Source organism: Corvus moneduloides, chromosome 7, assembly GCF_009650955.1.
Source record: "Corvus moneduloides isolate bCorMon1 chromosome 7, bCorMon1.pri, whole genome shotgun sequence".
Classification (NCBI taxonomy): domain Eukaryota; kingdom Metazoa; phylum Chordata; class Aves; order Passeriformes; family Corvidae; genus Corvus; species Corvus moneduloides.
This window is the reverse complement of record NC_045482.1, coordinates 10,294,452-10,303,755: the sequence shown is the minus strand read 5'-3', so window position 1 is coordinate 10,303,755 and position 9,304 is coordinate 10,294,452. Positions and strand designations below refer to the sequence as shown.

Here is a 9,304-nt window from a genome sequence, read left to right as displayed (position 1 = left end):
AACTAAATATTTCTACCTGATGTCTTTCTGTAAAGGCCAGAAATCTCTCTTGGTAAGGATTAAAAAAAAAGCTAAAATATTGTGTGAGCAATATTTTATAATACAATGGTGTTAAAAAAATGTATAGGTGCATGGTCTCATACATACAATTGTAATGTCTATTAATTAGGTATACATAAATAAATAGCTTTAAAAAATAAAATTGCTTTGAGGTTTAAGAGACTATTTGGAACTGATGCTCAGTACCATTTAATGACCTCCTGCTGAAGGCCTTTGTTTGTCAAGAGGTTTCCCCTGACTCACGGTGTGTGAGCAGGAGAAGCTGGGGTCTGAGTGGTGCTCAAGAACAGCACCACTGTGCAGGACACGAAGAGCAGCTCCGGCAAAGTGTAAAGTATCCTAGTGGCACCCCTGGTGGCTGTCTCTGATTTACTCAGTGACAGGGACACGACCAGCCCCTGGACTGCTGCGGAGTGAAACCAGCTGGGATCCATCTGAGGAACTCTGGCAGAGGGAGTTTCCCTCCCTGTTTGCAGACGTGCGTGTTTTCCATTGAAGTCTCTCTGGAATCTGCCAGCAATACATGGCACTTCTTTGAGCTCCAGCTTCCTAAGCAGCCCAGCATGGCCAAAATCTGTTAAAGTTAGGGACTGGCAGGAAGAGGGGTGCTGCTTTCACTGTCAGCCGGGAGTGACTTTGGTTATTAGTGTGGTTAACAGGCAGAGCCAAGCAATAATGTGGTTAATAGGCAAGTGGTGGAAGCACTTCGTGGAGGTGTTTCTTTCCTGAAGCAAGTGGGGCGGTGGGTGGGTTGTGACGGGGATGTCCTCCTACTACATGACCAAAGGTTCTGAACAAATAGCAAATACAGTTCCTAGCAGGGATGGAACCTTTTTTTCCCCTGCAAGGTAATAATTTTTATGTAGTAAACATTTCTTTGGACTGTTTTGCTTTATCCCAGTTCTCAGTGTATCACCCACTCTTGCCTTCCTTCAAATAATTTTCTGTTATCACTCATAATTTTTTGTTTTTATGCACCTAGGAGGAGTGCAGTTTCTCCTAGCCTAAAGACTTAAGGCATGTTTTATTGTCTAAAAAAATTAAAAAATGATGAGCACAGCTATGGCCTTGTAACAGCATACATTTATTTCAGAAAGATGCCAAACAAGAGATAATTTTGGAAAAGTTTTCCATAAGCTTGTATTCAGGGAGTTTCAGCTGCATTACTACAGAAACTTTTGGTGCTATTATTCTTCAAAAGCAGCAATGGCTGGGTGACTTGAGGGATGATTATTAAAAAGTATTTGAAGGGCTGGAGATCAAATGGTTCAAACATGAACTAGCAGAAGTAATTAACAGCTTTTAAACTTTCCAGTGAGAATTCTGGCTGCCTTCCAGGTGAATTACAGTGATGTTGGTACGGCTGCCCAGGGAAGTGTGAGGCTGCTGCTCAGATCACTGTCCTGGTTTCCAGCAGGAGGTGCCAGCTGGTGCTCCTCACTGTGTGACTGGGGAATGCAGTTATGGTCCTAGAGGCACTGAGGACTGGGACTGTCTCTGTAAGTGTTCTGAACATGTTGTCGTCCTCGGAAATCCATTACAAATGTCAATTATATACTTGAGCCAAGTGGTGTTTATTTTGCCTCTCTTGAAGGAGATGTAAGTATCTCAGAACAACAGAATTACCAACAGCTTATTTAAAAAAAAAAAAAAAAGTATCTGTACTGAAACTGATGTGTGTCTCAGTGTTTACTCAGTCACTGCTTTGGTGGCTTAATCTCACCTTCTATCAGGCCTTGTTTCAGTGACTTCTGAGAAAGGGACATTATGTAAACACCACCCTATTACTGTCATCTAAATTCACTGCTCTGTGTGAGTCAGCACTCAAAGACACAGCCCAGCCAGGTACAGTTAAAAGCATTTTAAAATAGGCCTAACAGAAATTCATTGTATCTACTGGAGGTAGAAAGGCCACAGTAATCAGCTTAATTGATCACACAGGAGTTGTGTCAGTCAGCAGCAGAACACCTTCAGACAGCTGGCAAGCAGTGGGGCCAGAGAGGGGCTGCAGCCCCTTACACTTGGTGTCTCATTTGAACAGAATTTTCATCAGCTGCCAGAATTTTTCAGAAATTAGTTAACCAAAGCCAATCTTGATTTGAGGGCAAGACCAAAGGACTTTGTGCAGCACAGCCCACCCTGGTACTGCCTTTTACATCTTAGTTACACACTCTATTCATCCCACTAGGAAAGCCTGTCGTGGTTGTGGCCTCTTGTGAGCTGGCTGGCTGCTTCTGCATCTTTTCCATCTAGAGGTATTTTTTCCCCAACTTTTTTCAGTACCAAAGCTGTATTGAATATGCAAAGACACTTCCACAGAATCCCTTCCCAGAGATCTTTGGAATGACTGAAAATGCTGATATTACCAAGGATCAGTCAGGAACACAACTGTTATTTGACAACATTCTTCTTACACAGGTATGTAAAGCCACACACCATCTTACCCTAACCTTCTACTGTATATCCATGTTAGTATGTTCACATTCCCTCACCAGTTTTTACTGTACTTTATTGTGTTGTATCTCCATTCTAGTGAAATTACTTTTCCACTTAAGAACATTTTAAGGCTTTGTTTCAGGTTTGTATTTTTTCTGACTGTCTTCCTGAGGAAGCATTTTGTGACTATACAGTCAGTTTATGTATCTCCTACTTCCTCCAGCTTCTAACAATTTTCAACTCCTTGGCCAGTTTTAGTCCAGTTTGTAAGCCTAGAGAAAGAAAAAGAGACACAGCTGTAGGCAACTGGATTCTGTTCATTCTAAGCTAGTAACTTTTACTGCAGTAATAGAGGGAATTCTGCTCCTTTAGAGTAAGGCACTTGCAGCAATGCCACAGAATGTGAACCAATAGTGAAGAGGGTTTACAGTCAGTAAAACTCAAATGTGCTCTGGGAACACCATGTTTCTGAAGGATGGGAGTGAGAACTTCCCAGTAATGGCAGCTTTTAAGAGGCTATGGACCTTTTCCCTGAGCAATCCAACAACTACAGGATCAGCCAGAAGATCACAGTAACTGTCCATGAAATCCCCTGATCCACCATTCTTGTTTTCAGTACTGCTCTACCTGACTGACCTGGAAGTCTGTAACGTCTGTTGGACAGAGCATTTATGTTGGTTTTTAATTGTTTAAGCAACCCTGTTAAGCAAAGTATTTTGACACCTTCCTCTTCAGAATTTCTTTTAGGGGCTTGTAGTGATGTCTGCTGAACTAAAAAGAGTGGTAAACAGCATTCTGAAGGCAGAAACGCAGGACTGTGGATGAGTGAGTCTTACTCAAGGTTTTTTACAATGTTGCATTTGAGACAGAATACTAGAACACAAAAGTAATCAAACCTTACAAAAGTATCTGCTCCTTGAATAATTTTTTTATTTTCTGAAGGCTCCTTATGTATAAGGAACATACATAAAATGAACACAACACTGTTGACAATGAACAAAACAGCATTTGATAATTTCCAGCTTTATAAAATTTTTTAAAAAATGATTTAGTCATAACAAAAAACCAATAGCTCAGCAAGTTATCTTATTGGACCATTATCACATTTTAAACCATAGACTCAGTTGTTAATGGGGAGAGGAAAGAAAAAAAATTATATAAAAAAAAAAATCACACTGCATCTAGCAACTACAACATTTTCTAAGCGTAATCACAGCGGATTGAGTGCAATGTGATTTACATCAGAATTCACATGGGATGTCACACAGTGACAGCATTGTAATATACAAGTAACATTTATGCCCTCCAACAAATACAAGTTAAATGAGACTCTGGATTCAAGCAAAATGGAATGTTGAAGCCAAGTAGAAATGTAATGGAATTCAGATTGTCTGTAACATGACTCAAAAGTGTACATTAAAATCATCTGGAATTCAATACTGGTGGAAACATTAGAGAAGTCACAGCTGTTACACTGCTCTGTTACATTTGCAATAAATACTAGAAAATAAAAGTAAACAATCTATATTCCATGAAAAATACAGTGCCTACCTTCAAAGACCATGTTTTTCCCTTGTCTGAAGATGGTCTTGGAAGGAAGTGAACTATCTTCCTACAGAGGCAGTGTATTAAGCTATAACCACATTCCAACTAATACAACAGTAAATATACTACCAGAAATACAGAAATCTTCATTTGAAAAGAATTAAGAGAAATAAACCTTAAAAAATGGTTTGACAAAACATCAGTTCAGCTGCATAATGACTCCCTTATGCTAGACAGAATTAACAGAAAAGAAAACTCAGTTTAATACATAAGAAACAGAGATTGTTTCAACTCAGATCCTCAGAAGGTATCCAGGAAGTTTTGTCTCATTGACCTAACATGGGCACTATGCAAAAATGTCATCCAGGAGCTTTTCACTGCAGAAATTCAGCAATTTGAAGCTAACAACAGTGTGTTTGCTAATCAGGGTTCTACAGTAAACGTTTAAAGAAGAAAAAAGAAAACCTTGAGTTCAGAACATCAAACGGCTGCATGCCTGAACTCTGGGCTTTTGGCTTCTTCACTGAAGAAACTGCACTCTTCTTTGAAATGGACCCTTAATACTGTTTCCTGATACTGCATTAGGAAGAAATACTGGCAACCAACTGATACTTTTAAAACACATGAGCTGCTCTCAGTAAAAACTAAACTGATCAATGAAGCTTGCAAAGTAAAGGGCCACAGGAAACACAGGAACTTGAAATGGAATGCAGATACCCACTGGCTCTCATTAAAGGCGTCAGGATTAGTGTTTTTAGCAGCTACACTGGCACCAAGCAGACTGGAACTTTAAAACTTACGGCACATAGTCAAAGTACAGCTTTTACCTGGCATACACAGAAGAGAGACGAACTGGACGTTTTAAAAAAAAGCTACTACCATGCTTAGGACTGGTACTACAGAATCAACTTGCACTCCCCACAAACTCATAATTTTATTTTTTTTTTTAAGGAGATGGGTACAAGAACTAACTCATGTCTGGCAATACATGCCTGTCAGCACAATCTGATCTAGGACAGCTGGTCCCAGCAAGTTAAGGCCCAAACTTTCAGTCTATTCTTCCAAATGACACATACCATGGTTCTACCACATCTGCTTTTTAATAATCTAATTTGAATACCAAAATTGTAAAAAAATATCATAGAAATGAACTCCTTTATACTGGAAGTAGAAGTCTTCTTACATACTCTTTACTGCCAGAAATGGCTGGTGTCACATCATCTGATATCAAGGCATTGTAGGAACAGACTTGATCCGCTGTTACAGTATCAGAAATACCCTACCAGTACAACATACACAGAGCACAATTTAACCTTTGTGTCCAGCTGCAGGAACTAGCATCTTGCACCTTGGTTTGTTTTAACATGAAGAGAAGAAAACAGTCCAAAATAATCGTTTAAAAAAATGGAGAAATTCCCACATGGATTCTCTTGTTAGAAGAGTTTGCACAGATTCACAGCCACAATTCTTCAGTAGTTTATGCTGCAAGTGGCACACAATACATGTTTAGCGTCTGTAAGAAAGAACCAGAAACAGCTCAGTAACTCCAAGGTCAGGGATGTTCCCAAGCTAACACTAATTCTACTGCATTTTGCATTTTCCTACTAATATCAAGGAACAAACATCAAATAAATCTCAGTTGGGAAAAACATCATCAAACTGACCCTCGACAGAAGTTACACTTTGCAGAGTACATGGCAACAGGCTGCCTTCTTACACAAGAGCTTTGGAATGATGGATGGCAGCTTAACACAGCTTGTAAGAATTTAAACAGTCTTTAGGTTTGGGGTTTCTTTTTAAAAATTTAAGTCAGCACAGTAGTTTCCAGTCATGTCCTGCTCTAAGACTGAGTACTTCAAGTCACCACTATGCAGAAAAATCAGCACAGGATTAATATATGTGTATATATACACACACAGAGGTGCACACACACGTGTATGTGTGCACATCTGTGTATATCTATATAGATCTATACATACATAGAGACATCTATGCACTACTCAAGAGTCATGTGGCACTAAAAGCTTCCTTGGGTTCCTTGCACAGGTGTGAGTTTCAGCTGAACATTTGGGTTCTGTCCAAGTGCACTAACGGAATGGTATTTTCCCAAATGGGAAGATCATTCCCTGTACTTTTTCTTTCTTAGGCAAGCAGAGCTCCCTTATACAGCACCCTGAGCTTGGCCCTTATTTCTCATATTTAGGGTTTCCTAAACGTTGCTCACTCGAGTTTAGGAGTTGTGTTGGGATTAGACAGAAGCAGAAGCTACTCTAGGCAGAAAGCAATCTCCTGTCCTTGTGCAAGCAGTGCAAGCACCACGTGTCCTCTGAGCAACATGCACACAGAGACACAGTGCAGACTCAAAGCCAGACAGCAACAGACTGGAACCACAGTGATTACCAACATTAGGTCAGAACTGGATGTCAAGCACAATTTTGTCTTCGTAGAGGGCAATCACCAGCATGATGGCAAATCCAAGAAGCAGGCCCAGATTCTGAAGAATGAACTGCCCCACAGGACAGTAACCATGCTCTTCATTGTCTCCATCTCCATGAAGCATTTCTGGAAGCTAAAAGATACAAAACAATTTAGAAAATTATTTTAACTCTATTCCATTTATACATGGATAAGTTTAGAAGATAATATTGTTAAGAATATACACTCCAGGGTTCAGATATAAAACCAATACACTAAGACACAGCTTAAATTCTACTGAACCACTCAATTCAATAAAAATATGAATCACGTGATGTATTTACAAAACAAACTAAAAATGCCTTTCCTTTGGACTTCTTTTTTTCTTACACTTTTACTGGATCATCCATTAAATTGAACATTAAGTTCCTTAAGCTAAGGACCAGCCCAACATTCTTCAAGTTCTGCTCCTTTAATTTTAATAGAGTAAAAACTTAAGTCATGCTCAAATAAACACATGACTTTGATTAACTTAGCCATTCATGTGTCATGTGAGATGCTTACACATATTCACATACATATCCCTTTTAAATATGGGAATGACAGCTACAAGCAATTCAAGAGAAATTTTATGTGCAGATATAAAAACTTATGGAAGTTCTGGACATTCCTCATATTCCTCACCTGTGAGGAAAAGGCAGAGTACTGACAAAAGCAACTAATAGTAGTGCTCTTGGAAGATGTAAAAATTAAACTTTGTGTTTTACAAAGCCCTCCACATAGAACAGAAGTAACATATTTACAAGGAAATTAATTCAAGAAAGCAGGAAGTAAATGTTAAGATTTGATATTTGAGAGATACTTCTGCCCAAATTAAGGTGCATATGAGACCATATGCCAAAGTCAAGAGTCAAGATTTTATTTAACTGCAAATATGAGGTAGAGAGAGAGCAAAATAGGAAAGAGAGAGGAGGGAGAGGAGAAAGAAAGAGAGTAAGATGAAGCAGAAGATAGTCACCACCCATGGATCCAGCCGGTGTCTCCCTGGTCCCATTCACCCTGGCTTCCCAGGGGTGGGTGTCCTGAGGTCACTCAAAACTCCTCACCATTTACACATTTTAGCAGACAAAGGCTCGATGCTCACTGGCTACACAGTTCTCTTATTCTATCAGGTAAATGGTTCCCTCACCTCCAATGCTAATTAGTCCCATCTCAGTCTCTCTCCGCCCTGGAGTCGGTGCCTCCCATCTGGAGTGCTGGGCTGTGGCCTCCCCCTGCTGGGCCCAGCCAGAGCTCATTTTCAGCACAGCTGCTGAGCTGGTTTGCCATGTGGGTACATTCCTCTCCCCATGCCTTGCTTACTTCTCCTTAGGCTTGAGATAATTGGGACAATAGTCCCACCTTTATCTTATCTCAAGTCAGGAGTATCCTCAGCGGGGTGGTATTCCGTGGTGGCAGACCAGCAGTTGCTTCTTTGCACAGTTTGCTACAGTGGGCAAAGTCCTTCAGTGATATAACAGTGTTTGAGGCACTTTTGATCTTTAAGTCTCTTACAGTAATTCTTCCAAGGAAGGAATTCTTACAGGAATTCCTTCAAGACCCATTTAGTACAGAAAATGATGATACAGAATAAAATGAAAACTATTGCTCTTCATTAGATTGGTTAGGATAGTTTTGGTTATTCCAAGAACCTGAATACTGCCCAACAGACAATGACATCAAAGATGCTAAAAACCCAAATATACTACCCATCTCATCTTGTATTACTGTATTTCTAAAAGATACATAAACCTGGTAATTAATTTGATCCACTATTAAACTATAAAAAAAAACCCAACAAAAAAACCCCCCAAACCCTCAAAAAACAAAACCATGAGCCACCCCCGAAACTGGTGTGAAAAATGTTTAAATGCTTATCACATATACACTAGACCAGGCAGCTCAACAGCAAACACTACTCCACATTACAAAGTACTGTCAAGTCATTAAGAATAAAGGACTTCACCCTAGCATTACTATAATGGGCTGTAACACTGCTGGATATTTAGTTTGACAGCATGTCTGAAGATTACTAAACTTTTTGCTTTATTGGCTACTGATGTGACCAATTTCAGGGACCATATAAAGAACGGTCCTGTCAATTAAAAAAAACATAACACCCTTTTGAAGTTGAAAGCTTATAGTGTCAGTACTAGAGATAAAAGGAACAAAAACTGCAACAGATAAATTTGTTTCCCAGTAAGATGAAATTATTCAAGTTGGACAATTCAATGTACCCATTCCAACCAAAACAGGAGTGTCAGGAAGGAGGATATTATGATTACTCTTATAATATCACCAAATGAAATTTCATATAAGAACATGGAAAGCCTGAAGATTTTGAAACACCTGAGTTTAGGTGGTACTGGAGAGGAATATCCTTATCATTAAAACCCATGTAATTAGACAAACTTCAGGACAGTCAAATGCAAAAATACCAAAAGGCTCATTCTCAATGGGCTGGTGTAAGGAATGAATAGAAAACTGCATCTCTGTGAACCTCTGCTCACAGCTAGGGAGGAATCAAAATCTGTTCTTCTTGTGGGCCAGGTAACAAGGTCTTTGAGAAGGAGGCTGATTACGCAAACACCAAGACAAAACTCTGGTTCAGTTTCAAGTGTCTCTTGCAGAAGCTTTCCTGCTCTTGTTGAGTCAGACCATGGGGCTTTGACTATGGTTACTACTGTGATGGCCAAGGGAAAGAAAAAGGAATGAAGGAAGGAAAATACTGCCTTCCTTTATACATGACATCTTCAGTAAAATAAGAACGGGAAATAAGTATCAGACACAGAGCTTACAACCAAGTGAT

General features: G+C 39.5%; 1 protein-coding gene across 8 annotated transcripts in view; it reads right to left on the bottom strand.

The window, feature by feature from the left end:
* Positions 1-3,402: 3,402 nt before the first annotated feature.
* SLC39A10 (solute carrier family 39 member 10) overlaps positions 3,403-9,304 on the bottom strand; it is a 75,079-nt gene continuing 69,177 nt past the window's right edge. For 4 of the 8 annotated variants that reach the window (XM_032115107.1, XM_032115109.1, XM_032115106.1 and 1 more), the window contains exons 11-12: positions 6,442-6,610; positions 3,403-5,554 (exon numbers count right to left, since the gene is read on the bottom strand). In XM_032115107.1, coding sequence (XP_031970998.1) covers positions 6,452-6,610 — 159 coding nt within the window. In that variant the 3' untranslated portion in view covers positions 3,403-5,554; positions 6,442-6,451. The remainder of the gene's footprint in view (positions 5,555-6,441; positions 6,611-9,304) is intronic. The other 4 variants (XM_032115113.1, XM_032115105.1, XM_032115110.1 and 1 more) reach the window with 1 other exon arrangement.